This window comes from Vitis vinifera, chromosome 10, assembly GCF_030704535.1.
Source record: "Vitis vinifera cultivar Pinot Noir 40024 chromosome 10, ASM3070453v1".
In the NCBI taxonomy this organism is placed as follows: domain Eukaryota; kingdom Viridiplantae; phylum Streptophyta; class Magnoliopsida; order Vitales; family Vitaceae; genus Vitis; species Vitis vinifera.
The window spans coordinates 10,098,197-10,112,272 of record NC_081814.1 but is presented as its reverse complement, the minus strand read 5'-3'; the positions used below and the strand labels follow the sequence as shown (position 1 = coordinate 10,112,272).

At 37.7% G+C, this 14,076-nt stretch overlaps 2 protein-coding genes across 2 annotated transcripts; one reads left to right on the top strand and one right to left on the bottom strand.

Annotated features, from left to right (window-relative positions):
- The first annotated feature begins 1,850 nt into the window (after window positions 1–1,850).
- LOC100253808 (LRR receptor-like serine/threonine-protein kinase FLS2) lies at window positions 1,851–5,471 on the top strand. The gene is made up of 2 exons (NM_001319280.1): window positions 1,851–5,001; window positions 5,107–5,471. Exons 1-2 carry the CDS (start codon window positions 1,851–1,853, stop codon window positions 5,469–5,471), a joined length of 3,516 nt encoding a protein of 1,171 aa, NP_001306209.1.
- Window positions 5,472–7,896: 2,425 nt separating this feature from the next.
- On the bottom strand, window positions 7,897–8,901 carry LOC100241745 (chlorophyll a-b binding protein of LHCII type 1). Its single transcript, XM_002275039.3, has one exon. It carries the CDS (start codon window positions 8,783–8,785, stop codon window positions 7,991–7,993), a length of 795 nt encoding a protein of 264 aa, XP_002275075.1. The 5' UTR covers window positions 8,786–8,901; the 3' UTR covers window positions 7,897–7,990.
- Window positions 8,902–14,076: the final 5,175 nt, after the last annotated feature.

Here is a 14,076-nt window from a genome sequence, read left to right as displayed (position 1 = left end):
ACGTGGTGGCTTAGTGGTGTCTGTCTACAGTGTACGCCTTCATAGGCAAAACTTGCAAACAGCACGGCTAATTCGAGGAGGTTAAGTTAAGACTTGTCTGGTAAAGTTGTATATTAGTGCTTCTTCTGGTCGAAGCTCCTCATTAGCATCAGGCATTTCTCCAGCAATGGTGTCTGAAAGAGTCAGTTCTGGGTGTTCATCTCCAGGATGGAAGCAGTGTCTCCTCATCATCAGTATTTGAAGGCACGCAAGGTAACCATTGTTTTTCTTTTTTTTTACCTTTAGCTTTGTAGAAGTTTCAGTTTCATCCTGTGATTGCTTTTGTGTTTGTGTCTTGATCAGAGCTGGCATACATGAGGGAGCTCACAAACAAGTGGATATGTGTTCAGCTTTGGCATCATAGTGACGGAGTTCCTGACAAAAAAGAAGGCCAACAAGACTGGCAGCAGAGGATGGCATGACATTGACCTTGCGTGAGATGGTGGATATGGCCCTTGCGAGTGAATCCAAAAGGCTTCTTCAAATAATGGACCCTTTTCTAGCTTCAACTGCAACTGAGGAGGAGGGGGAAGTATTGGAAGAGGCCCTTAAACTGGCCTTGTCTTGCACCAGCACAGAGCCTGAGGATCGACCCGACATAACTGAGGTGTAGTCTAGCCATTTGAAGCTAAGACAAATACTTGCATTTGTCTCTTCAATTATTGGGAAGTTTCTCAATAATGCCCTACAAAAACATTATCAGTGAATTCATGGAATGTTTCAAAATTTGGTTAATAAAAATAAAACAAGAACTTTTGGGACTGCAATAACAGTTTCACACAAGTGAATCGATCTTGGGCCACCAAGGCTATGACTTCTAAATCAAAGGCCACATAGTCCTCCATGGTACCACCTACATTGAAGTAGACCCATATTCAACCAATAAATGTATGGTTTCATTATACCGTTTTGCCACCCCATTGATGAGAGTGAGAGTAGAGTTGACCATCATTTCCCCGCTCCCCCCACACAACCAAAAAAAAAAAAAAATCTTCATAACCCAACGAAATATTTATAGTTTTCAAATTGATAATAATTTATAAAATGTATTGATTGGGTGCTTTTTGAGAAATGATTTAGCAAATCCATCAAAACTATAATTGATTGGTTAGATAGAAGAAAAAGATACTACATGAGTTTGTTTTTCAATAGAAGATATATAATAATAAGATGTGATCGATTTATAGACCCAACGAATCTGAGGTCATGAACAATCACTACCAACCCCATCTGGGCCATCTCCAGCCACTGCCTATCCGTTTTGGCCGCTTTTTTGCAAGTGGGGCGAGCACTGACATTGCCAGCATGTAAGTACAAACTCATGCATTCACATTCCACAAGGCCCCCAGATTCGATTCACCCATCTCACATCCGTTTAAGTCTTCTATTTACATGGCTTTTCATGCTACACTTACCGCTAAATTCAGCATTAGAACTGACGATGACGGAAATTAGGATCCTTGACAGCTAAGTTTGAGATGTTAGGCTAAAATGCATGTTTGAGTACTGAAACTTGAGGTTGATTGAAGCATACAGATTTTGGTTTGATATGGAGGTAGGCGGGTCGGTCAGGTTTTGCCTTTGGGGTCTTAATCACTTCGAGGGCTTTTTCAATACCACGAGTGGTTTATATGTACGTCGGCTTAGTGGTGTCTGTCTACAGTCGACGCGTTGATAGGCCAACTTGCAAAGAGCACAGCTAATTTCGAGGAGGTTAAGATTTGTCTGGTCATTGATTGACGGGTTGAAAGTTGTATATTAGTGCTTCTTCTGGCCGAAGCTCCTCATTAGCATCGAGCATTTCTTCAGCAATGGTGTCTGAAAGAGTCAGTTTAATCCTATTCCTGATTTGTTCATTTCTAGTACTGGTACCACTAGTTCTAACCATGGAGCCAAGCTTAGAAGTTGAACATGAGGCCTTGAAGGCCTTTAAGAATTCAGTTGCTGACGACCCCTTTGGAGCCCTTGCAGATTGGAGTGAAGCCAACCATCACTGCAATTGGTCTGGAATCACATGTGACCTTTCATCCAATCATGTCATATCGGTCTCGCTGATGGAGAAGCAGCTTGCAGGTCAGATCTCTCCATTCCTTGGAAACATTTCCATCCTCCAGGTTCTAGACTTGAGTTCCAACTCATTCACTGGCCACATTCCACCTCAGCTGGGGCTTTGCTCCCAGCTTTTAGAATTGAATCTTTTCCAAAATTCTCTTTCTGGATCAATTCCACCAGAACTAGGAAACCTTAGAAATCTGCAGTCATTAGACTTGGGGAGTAACTTCTTGGAAGGAAGCATCCCCAAAAGCATTTGCAACTGCACTGCCTTGTTGGGACTTGGCATCATCTTCAACAATCTCACAGGTACCATCCCAACAGACATTGGAAATTTAGCTAATCTTCAAATCCTTGTACTATATAGCAACAATATTATTGGTCCTATACCAGTTTCCATAGGTAAGTTGGGAGATTTGCAATCTCTAGACCTAAGTATCAACCAATTGTCTGGTGTAATGCCTCCAGAGATCGGGAACTTATCGAACTTAGAATATCTTCAATTGTTTGAGAATCACCTTTCTGGAAAAATCCCATCAGAACTGGGGCAGTGTAAGAAGCTGATCTATCTGAACTTGTACAGCAACCAATTTACAGGAGGCATTCCTTCTGAGCTAGGAAACTTGGTCCAGTTGGTTGCTCTGAAGTTGTACAAAAATAGGTTAAATTCAACAATTCCAAGCTCCTTATTCCAGCTGAAATATTTGACTCACTTAGGAATCTCTGAGAATGAGTTGATTGGAACTATTCCCTCTGAGCTTGGATCTTTGAGATCACTGCAGGTACTAACTTTGCATTCAAATAAGTTCACTGGGAAAATCCCTGCACAGATAACCAACTTGACAAACTTGACAATTTTGTCAATGAGCTTCAACTTCCTCACAGGGGAGCTTCCATCCAATATCGGATCCCTTCATAATTTGAAGAACCTGACCGTGCACAACAACCTTCTAGAGGGATCCATTCCATCTAGTATCACCAATTGCACCCATCTTGTCAACATCGGTTTAGCTTATAATATGATAACAGGGGAAATTCCACAAGGTTTGGGACAGTTGCCGAATCTTACTTTCCTTGGTTTAGGGGTTAACAAAATGTCGGGGAACATTCCTGACGACCTCTTCAATTGCTCAAATCTGGCTATCCTAGATTTGGCCAGGAACAATTTCAGTGGAGTTCTGAAACCAGGCATTGGCAAGCTCTATAATCTGCAAAGATTGCAAGCCCACAAGAATTCCTTAGTAGGGCCTATCCCACCTGAGATTGGCAATTTAACTCAATTGTTCTCCTTACAGCTGAATGGGAATAGTTTGTCAGGCACAGTTCCTCCTGAATTATCCAAGCTTTCTCTCCTCCAGGGTCTGTACCTCGATGACAATGCCCTAGAAGGTGCAATTCCTGAGGAAATTTTTGAACTAAAACATCTCAGTGAGCTTGGTTTGGGTGACAACCGGTTCGCAGGACACATTCCACATGCTGTCTCTAAACTTGAGTCGCTTTTGAACTTGTACCTCAATGGAAACGTGCTCAATGGATCCATCCCAGCAAGCATGGCTCGTCTTTCTCGGCTGGCAATCTTGGATCTCTCTCACAACCATCTTGTCGGGTCAATACCGGGACCTGTCATTGCTAGTATGAAAAACATGCAGATATATCTCAACTTTTCACACAATTTCTTATCAGGACCCATTCCAGATGAGATTGGGAAATTGGAGATGGTCCAGGTCGTAGATATGTCAAACAATAATCTATCAGGGAGCATTCCAGAGACTCTTCAAGGCTGCAGAAACTTGTTCAATCTTGATCTGTCAGTGAATGAGCTTTCTGGTCCAGTTCCAGAGAAGGCATTTGCCCAAATGGATGTACTTACAAGCTTGAACCTTTCAAGAAATAATTTAAATGGTGGACTACCTGGAAGCTTAGCGAATATGAAGAATCTAAGCTCTCTGGACCTTTCTCAGAACAAGTTCAAGGGCATGATCCCGGAGAGTTATGCAAATATTTCCACCTTGAAGCAGCTGAATCTTTCTTTCAATCAACTGGAAGGTCGTGTTCCAGAGACTGGGATATTCAAAAACGTAAGTGCATCTTCTTTGGTGGGAAACCCAGGTCTTTGTGGAACCAAATTTCTAGGCTCATGCAGGAATAAGAGCCATTTAGCTGCTTCTCATCGATTCTCCAAGAAAGGTCTGTTGATTCTCGGGGTACTTGGATCCCTCATTGTATTGCTGCTTCTCACATTTTCTGTTATAATCTTCTGTCGGTACTTCAGAAAGCAAAAAACAGTTGAAAATCCAGAACCAGAGTATGCTTCAGCATTGACGCTCAAGAGGTTCAATCAAAAGGATTTAGAAATAGCTACCGGCTTCTTTAGTGCAGAAAACGTCATTGGGGCCAGCACTTTGAGTACGGTATACAAGGGCAGAACGGACGATGGGAAGATTGTAGCCGTAAAGAAATTGAATTTGCAACAGTTCTCTGCTGAGGCTGATAAGTGCTTCAATAGAGAAGTGAAGACCCTGAGCCGACTCAGGCACAGAAACCTCGTAAAGGTACTTGGGTATGCTTGGGAAAGTGGAAAAATAAAGGCTCTAGTTCTGGAATACATGGAGAAGGGGAACTTGGACAGCATTATACATGAACCAGGGGTGGATCCTTCAAGGTGGACTTTATTGGAGAGAATCAATGTTTGTATTTCCATTGCAAGGGGGCTGGTTTACTTGCATTCAGGGTATGATTTCCCCATTGTCCACTGTGACTTGAAGCCTTCTAATGTTCTTTTGGATGGAGATTTGGAGGCCCATGTGAGCGATTTTGGAACAGCTCGAGTTCTGGGTGTTCATCTCCAGGATGGAAGCAGTGTTTCCTCATCATCAGCATTTGAAGGCACAATCGGATACTTGGCACCAGGTAACCAGTTCATTATCTTTCCAATTGCAGAAGTTTCAGTTTCATCCTGTGACTACTTTTGTGTTTGGTCTTTACACTAATGAAAGACGTTTATGCTTTGATCAGAGTTCGCATACATGAGGGAGCTCACAACCAAAGTCGATGTGTTCAGCTTTGGGATCATAGTAATGGAGTTCCTAACAAAAAGAAGGCCAACAGGACTGGCAGCAGAGGATGGCTTGCCATTGACCTTGCGTCAGCTGGTGGATGCGGCCCTTGCCAGTGGATCCGAAAGGCTTCTTCAAATAATGGACCCTTTCTTAGCTTCAATTGTAACAGCGAAGGAGGGGGAAGTACTGGAAAAGCTGCTTAAACTGGCCTTGTCTTGCACCTGCACTGAGCCTGGGGATCGACCCGACATGAATGAGGTGCTGTCCAGTCTTTTGAAGCTAGGAGCAAAGATACCACCTCCATTACCATCATCATCATGATGGCACTTTTCCCCATAGCATGACTTGTGCTATGTCGTTCCTGGTTCCATGTGAAATGCTCTCTTCCTTGCTGGGAAGGAGATGTTAAACAACCATTTTTTTTGTCTCTACACCCTTCTTATTTGTTATAAAACAAGAGGTAGATGTCGAGAGAGAAATGGTATAGGTGTATTTATCACCAGCCTCGTTGGAATGTATTTCAGCTATACACTGATATGGTGGACATAACATGGGAAAACACAACCTTGATGGCTTATATTCCTAAGCCAAGTGTGTAACTCATAGCCTTATATGCTTTTTATATCATCTATTGATCTTACACAGTTGCTAGCTGTTAGTATACCCAACCAATCTTGAGTCAAACATGGACATGTACCATATGTCGTAGTCCTTCCTTCCTTGAATGCATCTAAATACCCACTTAGCTGCTCCATAATGAACCTTGCTTGGACTCTTGATGAACCTTGATAATAGACTGGTTGCATACATTATATCTGGTCGTGTAGTTGCCAAATTGTGTAGGCTTCCAACGAGTCTTCAATAAATTGAGTTGTCTTACTTTGATATGTTGCCTTCCTTTTTGAGTGCGTCATTGTCGTCAAGTGGAGTCACTAAGTCATCACATCTATTGAACTATCTTCCACAGGGATCTTTTTCACTATAATGTATAGCATTCGAACGATGCATCTATGATAAAATGCTTTCTAATGTCAAAATGTTTGATCCTCTTATGGAACATATGTATGATAAGATATATCCACCCTGTAACAAAACCCCCTAAACTAACATTAAGTTCTTTTGAGTGAATCCATTCATCACATTTCACATCAATTAATAGTTTGAAAAGAAAAAAAAAAAAAAAGTAGCTCATATACTCTTCATACATTTCATATATTAAGCTTCAAAGAAAATCGAAAAATCAATAAATAAGTAAATAGACAAATAAGAATCTCTCTTCAAGACTTCAACAATATATGGATGAAGGATGGCTGGCTTAATGAGTTGGGGGATCATTATGCAGAAACTCCTCTATGGTTGAAGGGAACTCCAAACCCCTAAAACCACCACCACCACCACCACTATTCTCAGAATCAAAAACAGCTTTACCCAAAAGCATATGAGCCAATCTCAAAGGCTCTCTCCTCTCCTCCTCACCACCATTGTAAAAGTGCTTAACCCACCCCTCCAATCTCTCCACTTCCTTTCCACACTTGGGTCCCTTTACCCCAACAATTCTTGAATAAAACCCAACTTCACAACAGCAAAAACCACCATCATCACCACTCCTCAACCCCAAACCAACGCTTTTTTGCTCTTCCTGTATCCATTCTGATAAACCCAATAGTTGGATCAATAGTTGGATGTCATCCACCACATCATCTTCAACCCCATTGGCCGGTACTGGGAGATATGGACCGTTTGATGGAGAGGAATCCTCATGGGCGGGTAGGAAATCAGGGGAATCTGAGAGGAATGCTCGAGGAGTTTCACTGTCTTGGAGGGTTGAGGTGGTGTTTGGTGGCTGGTCGCAGTGGAGATATATTGGAGAGCTCAGAGATTGCGTTGATGTGTAGGTACTTTCTTGTGGTGGGCGGCTTTCTGATTTTAGTCTCTTCTCAACCTGCTTCAGTGAAGAAAAGAAATTGGCGTGGGGAGTAGGTGGCGGCATCCTGCTCTGGCGATAGGGTTTCATAATGATAGATACACAGAGGTCCAGAGGATGAATATGGACTCGATGGGGTTGATGTGGCCCACAATTTGGTGGGCCTGGTGGGCCAAGTAATATGTTTTATCTTTTTTTTTTTTTTTTAAGGCAATTGTGTTCCAAAAATTAAGTTTTTATCCATATAAATTCACCATTTAAGTCCAAGATTTAGAGAAAGTGTGAAAATTAAGAAGAATGATATGACTATTTTATCTTTCAAAAAATGACATTTATAAAAAAAATAGAAAATTATTAATTTACATTTTATTTAAACCTCAATAAAATTTAATTTAATTTAGTGATTTAAAAAAAAATACACCATTTTCCAAAAAAATAAAAATAAATTATTATTATTATTATTAAAAAATCAAACATATTAGAAAATATATATTTTTAAAATTATGTACTTAAAAAATAACTAAAAAGTAAAAATATGTCAAAATTATTTTTTTTAAATGATATATTTTTTAAAAAAGATAGTTTTCTAAAAGTAATAAATTTTTAGACTAATTATTTAAAAAAATTAAGATCAAAAGTTTGTCAAACATGGTAGAAAATAATCAAAATAGTTTTAAAGAGTATATTGATCTTTTCATATTTTATATGGTTTCGATAAATTATGGGACTTTTATGGGTGAAATCTAGTTTTGAGCCCAACTTGTCCAAAATACAATTATTCATTTTTCTTTCCACTTAAAAACTAAAAGCATCATTGGGAAATTATAGAAAACGCAATAATAATTAGCATTCACTCTTGAGCAATAGCAGCTCACATCAATGTACATTAAACCAATACCACACTCAAATCACGCGCTCACTTTCCGGGAACAAAGTTTGTGGCATAAGCCCAAGCGTTGTTGTTGACTGGATCGGCGAGGTGGTCAGCAAGGTTCTCCAAGGGTCCCTTTCCGGTCACAATGGCCTGAACGAAGAACCCGAACATGGAGAACATGGCCAGTCTCCCATTCTTGATCTCCTTCACCTTCAGCTCAGCGAAAGCTTCTGGGTCATCAGCAAGCCCCAATGGGTCGAAGCTGCCACCGGGGTACAGTGGGTCGGTCACCTCACCAAGTGGCCCACCGGCAATACGGTAGCCCTCAACGGCTCCCATCAAGATAACTTGACAGGCCCAGATGGCCAAAATGCTTTGAGCATGGATCAAGCTGGGGTTGCCCAGGTAGTCAAGTCCACCCTCGCTGAAGATCTGTGCACCAGCCTTGAACCACACGGCTTCACCGAACTTGACTCCATTCCTGGACAGCAGCTCTGGGAAGACGCAGCCAAGAGCTCCGAGCATGGCCCATCGGCAGTGGATCACCTCAAGCTCACGGTTCTTGGCGAAGGTCTCGGGGTCAGCTGAGAGCCCAGCGGTGTCCCAGCCGTAGTCACCGGGGAATTCTCCAGTGAGGTAGGATGGGGGATCGCCAGAGAGTGGACCCAAGTACAAGACACGGTCAGGGCCGTACCACGGGCTGCCGGAGGGAGCCTTGAAGCCAGTTTTCCTCATGCTGACCCGTCCTCCACCGAGAATGTCGGAGGCATTGGGGCCAAGCTTCACAGTGGTGCCGGCAAATGATGGGGAGGAGAGGGCCATGGTGGAGGCAGCCATTGGAGAAATGGAATTGGAATGCAGAATTGGTGAAGAGTGATGAGTTTGTGGTTGGGCCTAATGGGCTGGATGAATGTGAGTTCATATAGAGGAAGGTCCTTATCTTTGGAGATCTCTATCTACGCTCTCATTGGTTGATGGCATTTTAGAAGCTTCTTTGGTTGTCCACGTGGCAATCTCTATACCACTAAGGTGCAACCTTGTACAGAAAATCTATGAAATATTAAGAGTTGTTCGCTCCACCAATGGAATTCAGCCACTTATGTGACTTTGGATTGTGGTATATCCTGATGGATCCTGATTAGGACCACTAGAATAGGCGGGAGTCCTCCACAATAAGTCCTGTGGGGTGTGGCAGTTGGCCCCATGGATCGGGTGGGTGTAATTTTTGCACTAATTGCATTATACAATTATGTAAAATAAGCTAGATTTATGTCCTAAACCAATAATTCTGATTAAAGATTTTCATCCACCCGTTTTAGATTTTAATTTTCAGTCATAGCACTTTTGTTAATATCGCTTTTATTAAAAACACTTTTTGAAAATACATACACACATATATACTCATGGAAACTTGTAAACGAACATCTATAATTATGTATATCCTTATAAAAGGAAAGACCTCTAATAAATATTTTTTTTTTTTTTGTTCGAACATTCTACATTTTCTATTTCATTTTCTTCTATCACTTTATTTTTCTACAACATGTTATCAACACAACGCTCTAATGAAAATTTGAAACATCATATATTTTTTAAGACTTCTACATCAAAGGTTATAAGAAAGTATGTCATATGTTATTTGATTACTTAAATTTTTAATTGTTCATAATATGAAGTTATATAAAATAAATGTTAAAAGTCATATAGCCAAAAACCATATGAAAAATATTATGTTTATATATAACCAAAAGCTATGCAATTATTATCATTATTCATAACTAGAAGTTATGAATAGTCAAAGGCTTTATAAATTTTTTTATTATATATAGCTTGAAGCTATATATTATTATCATTATTTATAATTAGAAGTTATAAATATAAGAAAATTAATGATGTTCATATAATCCAATTTTTCATAGCAAGAAGCTATATAACCTAAAGTTACATATCACAAATTAAAATTATGCATAACCAAAAGTAATTACTATTCATAACTATAAGTTATGAAAAATATTAACTTTTTTTTTACTAGCTTGGGATTGTTGTTTATATATATATATATATATATATATATATATATATATATTATTGTACAATAATTTCTAGATGTTTATTATTGAAAATTGAAAAAAAAAATTAGTGATAGACTTGCATGATAGGATGTTTTTATAGAAAGTTTGTTTTAACTATAGATTTTAATTTTGAATTATGGGTTTGACAAAAAAATAATTTTGTTTGCAACTATTTTTACACTCTAAGTTGTAGGTCTATCTAAATCTATTTTTTGGGGAAAAAAATTTAAAAGCATAAGGATTTGGTGCTGCCTAATCTCTCCAGAATTTAATTTTGAAAATAAATAAATAATACATAAACCTAGTTCTTGTTTTTGGAAAGAGGTGCCCCATCCTAAATGGGCAAGTTTTGTTTTCATAAAAAAATCACTTATGCATTATTCTTATACAAGAGACATTGTTATAGACATCATATTTTTCTTTTCTTTTCTTTTCTTTTCTCCCTTATTGTAAATTCACAAAATTCTTTATTTATCAGTTATATTTCAAATTTGTATATATGTTTCATTAGATTATTTCATATGTAATCGCCAGATAATGTTAAATCTCACCAAACTTGAGTTTATTTTCTTCGTTGTTTCTAAGAAAAATTACTTATCATGGATATTGGATACTGAAATCCATCTAGATGTCATGAACCTTAAGATAACCATTAAGAAAAGAAATGACGTATCACTACAGGATCGCACAAAAGCCCTATGTTAGCCCAAGAGTTCTCCTAATCAAATTTTGATGATAACAAATCATGGTTCAGTGACTAATTGGTTTGAATGGTAAAAAATTTCAAGTATAAATTCGGAAATTCATCAAAAGACCAAATGGATACAAGATTGAGGCTTTTGAAAAACTTTTAATTATAGGAAACAAATGTAAGATGAATGCATGGGTGCACTTAGAGTTTACATATCTTTTTATGCATCTTTGGAAAACTCGGTTTGTTCTTTAAAGTTGCAATTTCATTAAAACCCGAGTTTTATCAAATGTACCTTAGACAAAACGTTTCAAAATTGGCATATTAATTTACCTAAAGATCTTGCCTAAGTGTTAGAAAAGAAAAGAAGGGAAAAAGATAGGTTTTCGGGGCCAAAAGGCTAAACTGATCGAGGCTCTGGCCAACCGGCTCAACTGGTTGGGGAACCAGTCGAGCGGTTGCCCTTGTCCGGTCAAGGTCCGGTCGAGGAGTGTAATGCCCCAAACCCAATTTAGGGGTAAAATAAAAATTTAGAAATTAATAATTAGTTAAAGTAATTTAATAAGGGTAAAAATGTCTTTTCCTATTTAAAATTTCTAGATATAAATTAGATTTTTCCTATCTTCTCTATTCAAAAAACCTTTTTACACAGAGATAAGAGAGTATAAGGTTGAAGATTTGGGGGTTTAGTGTTTGAAGATCAATTTTTCAGATGAAAAGGAAATTCTTCAGAGTTAAATACTTCAAGATTTTGAGTGCTTTTTCAAGGTAAGGGAAATTAATGCAAATTTTTATAAAAGAAAATAATTTTTTTTTTTAGGTTGTATTTTGAAATGTGTAAAAATATTATTTTTATCTTTTCGCATAAATCAAATATGTGTTTTGTATGGAAAGTATATTTGAGAATTTTCTTTGTTTATGAAAAGAGAAAAATTAAGGAGATATAATATTTTGTTTTGTAAGTTTGAATTAATAAAATAAAGTGTTTGACTTTAGATTATATGGCCCTAGTCAACGGGTTATAATAGTTGACCTTATGGCCTTAGTCAACGAGTTATAATTGTTGACATTTGGATTTGTTCACCTTAAATGGAACAAATTTGAAACTAGCCACTCATTTGTGATGTCCCACCTAATTGGACACCATTTGTTATTTGATAACCAAAGTAAATATATTTTGAATGTATTTGATTTGGTTTTGATGAGAAATTGTTTTGAAATGGATATGAGAAAGTTTTGTTGAATTAGTATTTTGAATTCAAAAGTTTTTATGAAAATAAGTATATTTTATATCTCCTATTTGCAAGCACGATTGAAAATGTTTGATCCATGAAACTGCATTGATGTTCCTTATTGAGCTTTAAGTTCATGCCCCTCTATTGATAATTTTTGAAGTACTTTCAGTTCGGGCGATAAGTGATGGTTAGGTTTGGGAATTTTTCTTTGTTAGGATTTTAGTTCAAACTTTATTTTTGGATATTGTTTAGATGTTAAAATTTAATTCCCATTTAAATTATTTGAATTTGGAGTTATTTGAATAATAATATTCTAGTTGATGTGTTGGTTTTTTTAAAATTGATACTTAGATATTTTAGAATTTTGTCCTACTACTCTAAACAGGAATTTGGTAATTGGTAAATTTTTAGTTACAATACGAATGTTTGTGTCATTTCCACTTTGAGTCTTTGGGCTTGAGGTGTGAAATGATCGTCATGCCCTTGGAGTGGATTTTGGGGCATGACAAGAAGTGTCAAAAACACACTCTCTCTCTTCCAGTAGCCTTCCCTTCCCAGTTGAGGTTCCTTCCTTCCCGATCGACCTTTGGTCGAGGTCCGGTTGAGGCAACAGTAACCTGCCAAAGCATTAAATGCTCCAACGACTAGTGAATCGGTCGACCCCTAGCTCGACCTGTTGAGGCTGTCTTTTGCTTTTCTTGGCTCCCGAGCTTAGAAACTAATAAATTGAGAGCTTCACTTCATTTATGATATAGAGAACACTTGCAATCAATTGTCTACCTACTTGTTCTTGCCTTAAATGCTCTTATTTCCTTCTTAGTACATTAAATCTTTACTTACATATCTTTTAGTGCACCCTTGTGAGTCATCCTAACTTTGTTTTGTATTTAAGCTATCATTGAGCTAAGTTGAGGGATTCATTCTTGTAAAAACTAAGTGTTAAAGCCTTCAAGAGGTTTGAGTCTTGAAGAAATTGTGTAAGAGCCCATTGGAGCCGAAATCCAAGTGTAAGAAAATTGGAAGCTTGGTTGAAGTTTCAAGTTAGTGGAACCCTCACTTGGTTAGGAGATTGAGGAAAGTGGACGTAGGCAAGGAAGTGTCGAACCACTATAAAATCCGAGTTTGAATTCTCTAACTCCATCTCTTTATTTTTTATTATATTGTGTTTGAATTTGTTATGTTGAAAAAGTTTTTAAAAAACCCAATTCACCCCCCTCTTAGGTGTTTTTCTCATTTAAGCATAGTCTTTATTTTCTCACCCTATATTCCTTCGTCATCATATTGATGAAGGGTTAAAAGGAGAATATCTCATAGTAAAAGATCGTTTCATTCTTTGGAACAATTTAAGAGAATGATATGACCACAAAAAGACTATGATCTTGCCCAAAACTCATTATGATTGACTACATTTGAGATGACAAGATTTCAAGTCAATTAGTAAATACAACTCTGCACTATTCAAAATCACCTCTCAATTGAAACTATGTGGAGAAAAGGTCATTGAAGAAGACATGCAAGAAAAGACATTTACTACTTTTATGTCTCAAATGTGTTCCTACAATAGCAATATCAAGAGCACAAATTTAGTAAATATTTAAAATTAATTTCATGTTTTCTAGTTGTTGAACAAAATAATGAGTTTCTACCTAAAACCACTAATCCTGTCTAACCAGTTCAATGTCATTCCCTGAAGTCAATGTCATCTCATCTCATGCTTATGGATTTAGATGAGGTTGTTGTCGAGGTTGTAGTCATGGTAATGGTAGACATAATTCTAAACACCATAATAGTCATTATCATTCTCAAAATAAGAAAAATATCCTCCACCACTAGAAGTGCACTAGAAGTGGAACAAGTTTAAAACAACACCAAAAAATAGGGAAGATATATCAGACAAACAAACTTATGAGAATAAATCCCTAAATGATTGTCTCATAAAGGCTAATGTTGTTAGCATCTTAGATCTAAGCAACAAAAGTAATACCAATTTTTCAAAAAAAATTGATCTTTAGGGTTAAAGTACTGACTTTTTAAGTGGATATTCCAAAACCTTAAATTCCAAGTATTGAAGACGACGTTAAAGTTGCTAGAAGTCTTGTATACCCACGATCTTCTGCCAATAACTCGACC